General features: G+C 41.6%; 1 protein-coding gene across 2 annotated transcripts in view; it reads left to right on the top strand.

Annotated features, from left to right (window-relative positions):
• The window catches only part of C5 (complement C5), a 71,709-nt gene that overhangs the window by 8,674 nt on the left and 49,237 nt on the right, over window positions 1-13,798 (top strand). For both annotated transcript variants that reach the window (XM_033137511.1, XM_033137512.1), the window contains exons 3-8: window positions 562-730; window positions 1,766-1,836; window positions 3,020-3,111; window positions 6,963-7,045; window positions 8,557-8,647; window positions 9,562-9,667. In XM_033137511.1, the coding sequence (XP_032993402.1) occupies window positions 562-730; window positions 1,766-1,836; window positions 3,020-3,111; window positions 6,963-7,045; window positions 8,557-8,647; window positions 9,562-9,667 (612 nt within the window). The remainder of the gene's footprint in view (window positions 1-561; window positions 731-1,765; window positions 1,837-3,019; window positions 3,112-6,962; window positions 7,046-8,556; window positions 8,648-9,561; window positions 9,668-13,798) is intronic.

The following is a 13,798-nucleotide window of genomic DNA, read 5'->3' as shown; positions in this document are numbered from 1 at the left end:
GCACAGACCTTACCCAGCACACTGGCCCTGCTTCATAATTTAAAGTGTTTTTGTCTGGCTTGAATGTGTCTTTGAACTCTAATAATGCCTCTTGCTTGCCTGGATGGAGGACCAAAAAGGGTTATTTATGTATAGAATGTCACCTACTGTACAAAAATACATCCATTGCTCCACCCACTTTTGCCTCTGGTCACGCCCACCATTGCAGGGGTGGCCCATCCCATAGATTCATAGCTGAGTGGGAATTTGAACCATGGTCTCCTAGGTCCTAGTACATCAACTTAATCACAAGTCCACACTAGCTCTCTTGTACTGTTTTAATTACTTTTGCTTGTATTTTTGACTACATGTGCTTGCATGTGTATATAATATAGCTTCTTTATGTTCGTGTGAAGGCTTTGCCCAAAAACATTAAAAAAAATGTTTAAATAAACAAATAATGACTTAACATATGCAGGGCAATACCTTTGCAACCACAAAATACCACAAAATGTTTTCCTCTGATGGGTTACTCTGGCATGCATGTTTTTAAAACTACCGCATTCTCCATCACATTTCTAGATTCAGCCAAAAGATTTGTCAAGCAGAGACCCAAAGAATTCAGTTGGGCATGTGTATTTGGAAGCCATTTCTCCACACTTTACAAGAGAGAAGAAAATGCCTATTACATATGAGAACGGCTTTCTCTTTATTCAGACTGACAAACCTGTTTACACCCCGGATCAGTCAGGTAAAGTCAGCTTTCCTTTTGCTAAACACTTGGTGTCAATTCACATTATCCTGATCTTTTTTTTATTTAAAGTCCCAAACTTTTTTAAACCTATAACACTGAATCAATTAGTAATTCAACTTGTGGTCTTCCAAACTTCTTGTGTGTGTTCTGCTATGTGTCATTGACACAATAATAGTGCAGTAGTAGTAGGTCTCTGGTGCAGAAAAGCAAATAAATTTCCTTCTCTTGAGTTTGTAGTTACTGCATGTGTTACTTTAAACCACACAAGGCACTGTTTGTCCAGTGATCTAGCCAGTGATCTCTGTCAAAGTTAACTCCACTCCTACAAGCTTAGCTATTTTGTTGTTTCTTCCAACTAATTGAGACAAGATGTCAGCTACTTTCTCTTTTGCATCTCCTCTCATCCTGTAAATTGTTCCGACATGAATATATCCTTTGAACTCCAGAAACTGTAAGTGATTATTCCAATATAATTCATCCAAGCTACAAGGTCTGCTAACAGTCCCATATTGTGGCCATTTTCTCCTTATTATCCTTCCACCAGCAGGCAAAAACCTTCCTGTTGAGATAACTGCTGGTTCTAAATGTGTTTTGATGTATTTTAACTATTACTTACTTACTTTCTGTTTTAATTGATGTTTTTAAAATCTTGGAAGTTGCCTTGAATCTCACCTTGGGAGAAAGGCAAGATATAAATAAAAAATAGAATCCACACACAGAAATGCAAAGTTTATGCGTGATGATGTCCTGCTACTTAGGTGATGCCTAAGTGTGCATCCTGACTCCCCCCCCCCCCGAAAATGCCATGAATGTAATCTGTCTGGTGATTAATTATAGTTAGCATTGGTTGCTGTTGATTGCCATTGCACGCGGCTGTGGCTGTGTGCGTTTCTTTTGCTATTGGTTGATGGCTTTCTTGTGCTTATGATTCCATTGATCGGTCGCTGCCTTGGGAGGCCCTAATGGGATTGAAAGTGAGGGAAAGATTTCCTTATAAATAAAGTAAGTTAAATAAACATTTTTACATTACAGTCAAGGTCAGGGTCTATTCTTTGAATGAAGAACTGAAGCCAGCACGGAGATCTGCCACCTTAACATTTGTGGTGAGTCTAACATGAAGCTAGACACATTTTGTGCCGTGTCAAAAAATATTGATTTTGCAGTGCGAAATTAGCTTTTGTGCACCTGTGCATATGGGATTTATTAAGGAGCTAGGCAGCTTATTTTAAAAAGGGGCAGATGAGAAAAGATGAAAAAGAAGAAGATGATGAAACCAGTCCTCCTGAAGTATTTGTAAGCTTTTATTAATATTGTATTATGGAACTAATTACTTGACTAGTCAGAGGAATTTATTGACTCATATTGAACTCTAAAGAGTATATGTACAGTAGGTGCACGATTGTTACAAGCAATTGGAAGACAAGCAGAATAACATGCAGTTATGCCATAGTGCATGTGAAAAATTCTTTCCTCACATTGTCCTGCGTGCATGTGAGAAATTCTTCTGTTTCGAATGGAGGCAGGGCTCAGCTTCATAATTATACCATGTGGAGTATGGGAGTGTTTTTAGCAGGCGCCAACAAGTGAATGGAGAAGGTGCCTGCTTGATTTCAATAGGCAGGGAGTTCCAACAACAACAACAACAACAACAACAACAACAAACTTTATTTGCATAGCCTACAGGCCATTGCATCAAAGGGAGTTCCAAAGTACAGGCACTGCCACACTTGACTGCCATTCAAAGCAGTCAAGGAGCACCAGGAATAGTTAGGAACACCAGGTATCCCTATGTGGCCTGGCCTGGCATTTCCGCCAAGAACTTGAACCAGCAGCTTTCACTGAGCAGCTAGGGGAACGCTCAAGCTCTTCATGGAATATAATTGTGTTATTTCGTTGCTTCATTACAGTCACACCTTGCACTGAAAGCACATGGCTCACCCCCCCCCCAAAGAATCTTGGGAACTGTAGTTTGTTAAGGGTGCTGGGAGCTGCAGCTCTTGTAATAGGTAAGTTATAGCTCCCAGATTCCTTTGTGGGATGCCATGTGCTTTGAAGTTCATTAGAGGTAATTTAAACATATGGTATGGATGTGATAGCCTCGTCCAGTTCAAAAATATCCTATGTCGGAGATAATTCATTTAAAAGATAGGTTAAAAAGATTCCAAAGAGCATACATCCTTTGTGGATTTCCATAACTGATTATCCTAAGACATATATGCTATCTTATTCATTTGGATAATTAACATTGTGCCATAGCTGTAAAAGCTATTTTTATTTTCTGTAAAGGATCCTGATGGAGTAGAAGTGGATATTGTCGAGGAAGAGGACGTCACCGGGATTTTATCTTTCCCTGACTTCAAAATCCCACCATATCCTAAGTAGATCTATTCATATTTTAAATGTTACGAGTTGAACGAAACCTTTCCTTTATTTAGTATAAGGGATGTGTGCTCAGTCAGCTTTAAAATCTTTTTTTAAATATAGCCTGAATCCAAGTGGATTCATCAGGACTTATCCCATGGTGCAGCGAATATTTGTCACTACTGTCAAATCAATAATTTTGGAGCCTTGACATGGTGGAGGGGGTGGGTGGGGGGCTTCAGTATTGTTTTACAAATCCATTCATTAGATAAAACCTCTCAAAACTGGAGGCCAAATATTGAGTGGAAGGGAAAGGAAGAAGGCTTCTCTCCACTAGTGGATGGTATGATGGGGCAGAGGCACTTATCTGGCCACCTGACAGGTGAGTTGCCGCTCATTTCTGGGAGGGCGAGGGGTGAGGTTGTGAGAAGCTCAGCATGGTGCAAACACGGTGGCTGAGCCCATCCAGCACTCCTCCTGACTGCCTTACTCCATCCCATCCCATTATTATGATTAATAATTTTATTATTTGTACCCCGCCCATCTGGCTGGGTTTCACCAGCCACTCTGGGCAGCTTACAGCATATATATAAAACATAGTAAAACATTAAACATGAACAACATCCTGATACAGGGCTGCCTTCAAGGGATCCCAGTAAGAGACATTGATCCACCTGCTGGACTGTCAGGCAGGGGTGGACTTCCGTCTTTCAAATCTCAGCGGCACCCTGTGCAAGTCCAAAATTCGGTGTTCCATCGCCTCTTGCGTTCTGCTCAATTCACTATGTCAGAGTTGTGCCCCCCCCCCCAGGCTCTGTACCCAGCGAGGCAGAACTGGTTGCTCTTCCCTAAATCTGCCTCTGTGCCAGATAAGGACTTCAGCCCCACCATGACATCTGCCGCTAGGCTTCTCTGTGGTATATGCTGAATAAATTTAGTTTCCTGGCTATAAAAATCTATAAACAAAACTAGAATTTTTTGACACATTGGCTCTAGTTATACCTACTTTTGCCCCCCCCCCCACTTTCCACCTGCTTTCCACCCTACCAGTCCCACAGAACAGTTTTAAGGGGAGGGACTTTGGTTGGAACTACAGCTGTGGGGGGAAATACTTTGATTCTTCTTCCCTGACCACTGTGGTTTTCCTGGAACTCCAGCTCCACCTTGATTGCTGTTTTGATTATTATTTTTTTTAAAAAACCCATGCATTTTAATGTCACCTGTGCAGTTAACATCACATCACATCTCGTTTGGCCCTAACAAAATGCCTTAAAGATACAATAAAGGGGATTTGCAGCACTCTCAATGTATTTGAAAAGGTGCAAAACAGGTTTCCTTTTAGCCCTCCAGGGGGTGCTGGAAATTCATTTGGTGTTTGAAAGCAAGGAGCGACATAACTGGTTTCTTGCTTAAGGAAAAGATGACAGCTCTGTTTTTCTGCCCCCCCCCCCCAGCCCTCTCTAATCGCATGCAACATTGCAGTTTCAGTGTGGTGGCTCAGACTTGACTGACTGTAGTCACAGAATCATAGAATTGTTGTAAGCTTGTTGTAATAGCTCCAAGTGTCCCTATTTTCCAGGGATGTCTCTGAGCTAGAGAAGACGTCCTGGTTTCTGACTTGATCCCGGAATGTCCCGCTTTTCCTTAGGATGTCCCTATTTTCATTGGAGAACTGTTGGAGGGTATGGAGTTATCTGACCCCCTGAGCCATCTGAAGGCAATCCTCTATAGGGAGGTTTTTTGTTTTTTTTATAAAAAAAAGGTTTAATATTTTGTTAATTCTTTTATATATGTTTGGAAGCTGCCCAGAGTGGCTGGGGCAACCCAGTAAGATGCGTGGGGTATAAATAGTAAAATTATCATTCTGCAATGGGATGTCCCTATTTTCATTGGAGAAATGTTGGAGGGTATGAAGGTGCACAATTTCCAAAAGAGAGATACTAACAGACCTCATCCGTTACATTTATCTAATACATTTATAGCCGTTTCAAAGCACATGACAGTCATTGCCTCCCCCCCCAAAAAATCCTGGGAACTGTAGTTTATTCAGGGTGCTGGGACCGCTATCCCCATCAAACAGCTACAATACTCAGAGAGATTTTAACTATCAGTCCCTATTCCCAGGGAACGCTGGGAATTATAGCTTTGAGAGGGGATTGGGGTCTCCAAAGAACTGTCTCACACTTAACAACACCAGTATGGTTCACTAGATCAGGGTTGCTGAACTTTTTAGGTCCTGCAGCACATTTAGATTTTGGAGTGAGTGCTGTGGGTGCCAAACCCCCTGGCCTCTTTTCGGCTTTCCATTCTGCCTGCCATTGCCCTTCCCACAAACAGAAAGAAATTAAATGCATGCACACAGACTTACTTTTTTCAAGCAATCAATGTAAAAGCCAGGTCCTGTAGAATTAATCCAAGTGCTGAAAAGCACACAGAGCTGAAAGAGGAAGTGGGCAAGAAAGTCACCCTTCTAACTTCCTTCTTAAGCTCTGTGTAAATTTCAAAGGATTAAAAAAAAGAAGAATAACTTTCACCGTCTCAAAGGAGCTGTGTCACTCTGCGTGTGGTGAATCAGGTTTTGTGACTGCAAGGCAGAGACCTCAAGGCAGACCCTCCAAGTATTCCTATTTTTCAGGGACAGTCATGGGTTTACAGAAGCCACCATCCCAGTTTCTGATTTGATCCCAGAATGTCCTGCTTTTCCTTAGGGTGTCCTAACTTTAATCAGAGAAAAGTTGGAGGGTATGTCAAGGGCGTCGTAGGTCCCATGGTAGGGTTGCCAGTTTTGGCTGGGCAAAATAAAGGACAGGTCGGGCAAAATTCGGGATGGGTGGGGGGTGGGGATTGGAGGGTAAAAATTACTTTACTTGGTGCAGAAATGACTTCAAAGCAATCCATTACAATGGAACACATGGTTAACAGTGCTTTATTCAATGGGAAAAAAGCAAAAAACAAAACAAAAGCACTGTAATTTGCAACTATAAGAAAAATATTGCGTATTACATGCCATAGCTGGGCTTTGTAATGCTAATTGGTTTGATACAAACCAGCGTGAAACATCACAGTTGCATGGTGTTCAGCCCAATCAATTACAAGCTATTTGTAACCTCAAACAATACTGGAAGGGAATTAAGCAAAATTAACATCTTTGTTTCTGTGGAAAGTGCCAGTCAGCAAGTCATTCTGTTTTCAGAATATAGTCTCTCTCTCTCTCTCTCTCTCTCTCTCTCTCTCTCTCTCTCTCTCTCTTTCTTTCTCTCTTTCTTTCTCTCTTTCACCTTCCTTGACTACTTTCTGTCACTTCTTGCTGCATTAAGCAGTGCTTTGCCTTCAAATATAATAGGGAATGGAGTTGGGATTTTGCCGCAAGACAGGGAAACATATAGGTGTTGGAGTTTTGGCACATAGGGGCATGGCAGGAGAAACACACTGGCTACTACACGCTCAGCAGAGCTCTGCTTGGTAAAACTTCGTAAAGCTATTTGCTTAGAGGCAAGCCTGGAAGGAACTTCACAGCAACAATCCCCCAATTTCTTGGAACCGATCTGAAACCACAAGCATTTGTAAAACGTTACTGAAAGGAAATAAAGCAAAATCAACGTCTTCGTTTCTGTAGGTCACCCTCTTTGTGTGCAGTTTTGCAGAGGAGGGAGAACTAAAATACTGAGAAGTCTAAAACAGCACAGGGGACACTTTTCTGCAAAAATAAAAATAAAAATCAAGATGCCGTAGCCCATGGGCACAACTTTAGTGGTTAGAGGCTTGACCAGGGGAACTGGGTCCAAATTCCTGCTCAGCCAAGAAGCTCAGTGTGTTGCTTTAAGGCTCCCATCCCCCCCCCTTAAAAATCTTATCTTTCCCCCCATAGGTATGGTTATTGGACAATAAAAGCCAAGTATCAAAAGGATTTCACAACCTCTGCCAAAACAGGGTTTCAAGTTAAAGAATATGGTAATGTGGATATTTATATGGATATCATAAAGCCAATTCACTAATTATCTTCTTTGGGGAGGAAAAAGTACACTATTAATATTATTTGAATTGGTAATGAGTAAGATGGACATATTTATTTGTTAACTGTTTTTAGATGTCCTTAGATGTTTGTAAATGTTTTATTTTACTTTTAATTGTATTGTTTTGTTGCTCGTGGTTTGCTGCCCTAGGCTCCTTTGTGGGGTGGGGGGAAGAGAGGGATGTAAATTTAATGAATTTCATCAGTGGATTAATTTCATGAATGGTTAAGCAGTTGAGGGCTACCATATTTGTTTAAATTACTAAATGACTTGTGCCCCAAATATCTGAGAGACCACGTTCTTCCTTACAATCCCTCTCAGGTGTTAAGATCAGCAGAGGGAGCCTTCTTGGTGGTTCTGCTGCCCTCAGAAGTATGCAGGGTGGTAGGATAAGTATGGAGGGTAGTAGGAGTATGGAGGGTGGTGGCCCAGAAGAGGGCCTTCTCTGTGACAGCCCCTAAGGTGTGGAATTCCCTCCCCACAGAGGTGTATTTGGCACCCTTGTTATGTAGTTTCTGGTTTATGCTAAAGTCAGACATCTTCACCCTGGCCTTTAACACCATATAGATATACAAATATATAGATTAGGACCCACCCTATCCCCTTGACTTGACTATAATGTGTTTCAAACTGTTTTCATTATGTACTGTATTTTTAAATTGCTGTAACCAGCCCTGGGACCCTTATGGGCGAGTAAGAAATCAAATTAATAATAAGTGCATTAGGAAGCATATTCTACAATTATGCAAGCAAAACTTCCAACTGGTTATCAACATGGAGAGAACTGAGAGAGGACATGATAGTACCCACTGGGTGCTATTTTTCCTTAATACGCACATTTTTATAAGCAGATTGGCCTGATATCCAGATACAGTGGTATCTCAGGTTAAGTCCGCTTCAGGTTAAGAACTCCGCTTAAGAACAGAACTTGTGCTCTGGCGGCGCAGCGGCAGCAGGAGGTCCCATTCACTAAAGTGGTGCTTCAGGTTAAGAACGGACCTCCGGAACGAATTAAGTACTTAACCCGAGGTACCACTCTATTTGAAAAGCAGCTTCCCCTATTTTTGTATGTTATGTTCACTAATGACTGCATTAATATGCATACTTTACCCTAATATATGCATCTTTGTATGCATTACTTAATTTGTGAACTGTCTTGCAAAATTCAGAGAAGTGCCAGTTTTTGAAGGGTGATTGTGCTTCAATTCACACATTGTTTCAAAAAGTGAGAATCAGGCAACTTTGCTTCTAAATTTGAACTGAATCAAATTTCTCCCCCTTTCCTGCTCTTAAGCAAGGAGCTAGTCTAAGCACATGCCTCCAAAATCTGGAAGGAGGGCTGGTGAAAACAGGTGCTAGCCCTAGCAGTGAATGTTCTGCAGAAATATATTTGATCTCTTTTATACTTAAAAGAGTTTAACTGAACTTTCTTTCACTTCACATTTCAAGCGTTGCCAAGCTTCTCTGTCATGATAGAACCAGAAAGGAATTTTATAAGCTCTCAGCAATTTGAACAATTCAGGATCATTATTAAAGCGAGGTAAGGTGAGCTTGTGAATATTGCATCCTTCTTGCTTGTCTTTTGGTTTGCTTTTTAAAAACAATTATTTTTGGGGCGGGGGTTGCAATGTGCGAGTCTTGTCTTGTATCCTCTGCAAAGTTGTAGTGGATTCTGGGGTGTAAAACATGGTTTTCTTCCTCTTAATTATTTGTACTCTTGTTTTCTGCTATAATTGGTTGAAGTTATTTATCTAACAAAATGTATATACCACGTAATTGTAAATAAAAGGTTGTGTTCATCTAACTTCTACTTTGAATGGACACATTGAAATTTCTAGATATAAGTTAATAACGAGCATTAATTTCCATGGGTCCATTCTGATTAGGACTAGCAATGGATACAACATAAAACCTCTTATACATACAATATATAATATATATTAAAATCAAAGTTTAAAAAACTCAAAATAGAACTATAACGAATAGTTAAAACATATATTGAAGCTAAAATCATAGCTCAACATACATGTTAATCTAACTAAGTTTTACTCAGAGTAGACCCACTGAAATCAATCAACCTAAATTTCTCATGTCAGTTAATTTCAGTGGGCCTACTCCAAGTAGGATTAATGTGACATGGAACCCAGTGCTTCTGAAATTTCATTCTTTACCTCACTGTGATACATTTTTTTAAACAAAGAAACAAAACCCTTCTTGTCTGAAATAAATCAGTTACTATTATAAGTTTAGCTCATAGTTTTCAGTGAAACAGTGTTAATAACTGGTGGAGTGGTTTTGTTTTGAACTGTTTTGAATATTGTCTTTTAAATTGTAGAACCTCACCTTATGGTGTTATGATAAAGGGTGGGTACTAAACTGAAGTAGTAGTAGCAGCAGCAGCAGCAATAGTAATAGTAGTAGTAGTAGTAATTCCGCTTTGCTGTTATTTTCAAGATATTTTTACAACAAGAGATTGGCTAATGCTCAAGTTTATGTCCGTTTTGGAATAATTCAAGGAGCTGAAAAAAAGATGCTTCCCAGAGCATTGCAACTCATTGAGGTAAGGTTGGATCAAAAATAATTACCTCAGGCCTCCTGTCACAGTTCCCAGTGTAGCTTCTGAGGTTTAGATCTGTCTCCAGGTTTACCCTGACAGTTACTGAGTGTCAGCATTCCAATTTTAAACTAGTACTATCAAGGGTATAAGGAAAACATGAACAAACCACAGGCTACTTTGGACTGAAATTGAGCAGACAGTACCTCATCACAGAACGGTTTCATCTTGGCTTGAGAAGCCCGGCCACATCAGTTGATGCCTTGTTGATTTTCCATGGAAGTAAGCCGTACTCTAGCAGGGCCATGTAACATTTTAAAACAAAACAAAACACATTCGGACCAGCAATTTCTTAAAAAGGCGAGGGGCTTGCGATAATGTGGAACATTAGCTACTTTGAAATGAAACACCTTCAATATCTCTAGATATTGTTGCAAAAGTTGGGTGCCTCCCCCCTTCTCTGCTGAGCAGTAACAAGATCAGCCGGTTCCAGTAACTTACCCTGGATCTGTGTTCCTTTTGGAGAATTGAGACATGGTGGAAACTGTCAGAGCTTTAAGAAATATGGCTTATTCACGTATCAGGTGGGTAGAAAAAATTCTTTCCAGTAGCACCTTAGAGACCAATTTTTTAATTTTGTTTTGACTATGGCAGACCAACACGGCTACCCACCTGTAACTGGAACTATGGAAGGCACCACATTGAGCCGCATGAAATGGAAGTCCATCAGTGTTACTTAGTTGGTCTCTAAGGTGCTACTGGAAAGAATTTTTTATTTTATTCACGTATGTACACCTTCGGTGTGCATGGAGGGAGTCCAGATCTCACAGCATGGTCCTTTCAAGCAGGGCTTGTCTCCTACAGCAGTGCAGCCCTGGAGCCAAAGGCATGTCTCCCAGTCTTTCTTCTTCCCCATCTTCTTCCCAGCACACCTTGCTCTAAAAGACTCTTCCTGTCACTTTGAACCCACATCCTGTCACCATGGCAGCCTCTGTCTGCCCACGCTCAGGCTCTCAGATGGGCTAACATGACATTTTGTCATTTTAACAGCTCTATCCCAGGTGAATGGGACGCAGGTGGTGCTGTGCGTTAAACCACTGAGTCTAAGGCTTGCCGATCAGAAGGTCGGCGGTTCGAATCCCCGCGACGGGGTGAGGTCCCGTTGCTCGGTCCCTGCTCCTGCCAACCTAGCAGTTCGAAAGCACATCCAAGTGCAAGTAGATAAATAGGTACTGCTCGGGCGGGAAGGCAAACGGCGTTTCCGTGCGCTGCTCTGGTTCGCCAGAAGCGGCTTAGTCATGCTGGCCACATGGCCGGAAGCTGTACGCCGGCTCCCTCGGCCAGTAACGAGAGATGAGTGCCACAACCCCAGAGTCGTCTGCGACTGGACCTAATGGTCAGGGATCCCTTTACCTTTACCTTTACCTTATCCCAGGTGAGGCCCTGGCTGGGAAAGAAAGCTTAGCTTGTATTTTCCCACTGGCCTGCAAGTTTCCCTTCAATACTCCAAATAATCAAAATTCTACCATTTATTAATTTCTAGTAATTGGGGGGAGGGTCCCCAAATCTATAATAATTAATATATATATTCACAATCAATGCTTTTCATTTTTAAATCTGAAAGAGCACATTTAAGGGTTCTCTCTGACGACCTATTTATTGAGCATCCATCCTGATTTGCTTGCACAAAGTTTATGTGGTGGTTCGACAATATCTGGACATCATTGCGCTTTTGTCCCGATTTTCTTGTGCGGTATTTAAACATCTTCCTGCTAATTATTCATTCATCCTATGCTTTTCAGTGCATTTCCCAGCAAAAACTCTGGATTTGTTGTGCCAGGTGCTTCATCATCATCATGTAAATTTTAATACTACCCTCCGTCAGAGGATCACAGGGTGGTTTACAGAAACGCGCTTTGTTTGAGCAAACATGGTTCTGGTTTGCTGTCAGCTGTGAATGATGGAAGTGCGCTTGAATTTCCCTTTAGCGAACATGAAACTGTGTGAGGGTATTTTATATATATATATTTTTGGTCATTTTCTGGTTGCCACTTCTGCATGTTTCTGTATGCATGGAAAAGCTACCGGTTCTAACACATACGAGAAGTTAACAGTAGATAGCTCACTGGTATATTTTGCCTGCTTGAACTTGAGCTTTTCCTACACCCATGCTTCAAAAGTAAAGGATAAATTTCACTCTTGATGCAGGATGAGGCTGAGAGGGGAGTCTTGTTATCTGGGCAGCCTAGGACTTCTATATACACTGCCCAGGCTAGCATCCCGGAGAGGTCACTATGCGGTTTGACTTCATCCCCAGAGGTGCATTCTCTTGAAACAGACAGATGCAAACAAGTGGTACCTCATCCATCAGGGCTTCTTACTAACAAGCAGTCCAGGGGTTGGCACTGCCTCTCAGCTTCCTCCTCTTTAGGTTCAAGGTTGCCCTTGTAGGACTCAGCAGGGATGTAGATGGGGACAGAACTATAATTTGTTGGCTCTGCCTGTCATTAGCTCTGGCACCACCTGCTGCTGGGCTCCCTGCCTTCTGCTCTACCAGTCCCTAGTAGGCACCAGCCACCATTGGCATCTAGAAATGTTTATGAGGAGGATTGTCTCATAGCAGGGATAGAGAACCGCTAGCCCATGAGTTGGAACCAACTGCAAAGCCTCTCCCAATGTTCTTTTCAGTAATATGTGCATTTTTTGTTGTTATTTTCACTAATACATTTATTTTATATACAATACATGCATTTTTAATTTGGATTTCTTTTACTAACAATAAACATTTATGTACATATATGAAATTTGGACACTTCTGAATTGGAGATTTTTTTTAAAAAAACAACATTTTGGTTTGTGCATTGTTTCAGTGTTAATTAAAATGCAAACCCAACTGAGTTTCTCCCCCCATCTCAAATCTCCACTCTATAAATGGTTCAACTTGGAAGCCAACCGTTTCCACATTTTAACTAACAGCCCAGTCCACAAGCCACTTAAACATCAGTTACTTGGATTTAAGATGATGCAGACCCGGCTTCCAGCCAGGTCCTCCCTTGAGTGGGTGAGAGTGCATGTCTTTGAACTGCTTCCATTTCCAGCTGCTTCTGGGAACTCAGTTTGAAATATTTGCTATTACTTGGGCAGATGCCAATATATTTTCCAGGCAAGAAAACGTTGGTGTTCTTTAGAATTTTTCATTCTTCAGATCAGCTAAAAATGAGAAACGTACTTCAGAGTTGCCAGGATTTGTAATTCAGCAAACAACTGCCAACTATTTTGGTGCTCCTTTCAGGTTTCAGAAGCATTTGTCCCCAAAACTAGGTCAACGAATGAAGTTATTTTTGTTCTTTTTAGTGTCCTGATTTCAAAAGTGAATCAGCCAGCCATCCCACCAATGAAAACTTTGGTGCTAGAAATGGGTATAATCGCAATAGTGTGAAATGGCTTATGTTGATACTGTGTTGCAGGGTGCTATCCAAGTCTAATTGGTTGGCTGTATGCTGCTGTACGCGGGTGGCGCTGTGGGTTAAACCACAGAGCCTAGGGTTTGCCTATCAGAAGGTCGGCGGTTCAAATCCCTGCAATGACGGCGTGAGCTCCCGTTGCTTGGTCCCAACTCCTGCCCACCTAGCAGTTCGAAAGCACATCAAAGTACAAGTAGATAAATAGGTACCACTCCGGTGGGAAGATAAACGGCGTTTCCGTGCGCTGCTCTGGTTAGCCAGAAGCGGCTTTGTCATCCTGGCCACATGACCCGGAAGCTGTACGCCAGCTCCCTCGGCCGGTAACGTGAGATGAGCACCGCAGCCCCAGAGGCGGACAAGACTGGACCTAATGGTCAGGGGTCTCTTTATGCTGCTATATTGCTTTATGCCAGGAATAAGGACCCCATGGCCCTTTCAGTGTGGTTGTTAAAATTTCTATACTGCCCTTCATCCGAGGATCACAGGGCGGTTTAAAATATAGAAATAAAATTAATAAATAACAGCCGCAAACAAAAACAATACCCCCACCCTGTTTAAAAGGCCATAGATTGTTTAATTGGCCAAAAGCCTGGGAGAATAGGAATGTTTTTGCCTGGTGTCTAACAATATATAATGAAGGTGCCAGGCAAGCCTCCCTGGTGAGAGCATTTCA

This window comes from Lacerta agilis, chromosome Z, assembly GCF_009819535.1.
Source record: "Lacerta agilis isolate rLacAgi1 chromosome Z, rLacAgi1.pri, whole genome shotgun sequence".
Classification (NCBI taxonomy): Eukaryota; Metazoa; Chordata; class Lepidosauria; order Squamata; family Lacertidae; genus Lacerta; species Lacerta agilis.
Note: the sequence above shows the minus strand (reverse complement) of the source record. Positions and strands in the feature narration are given on the sequence as shown.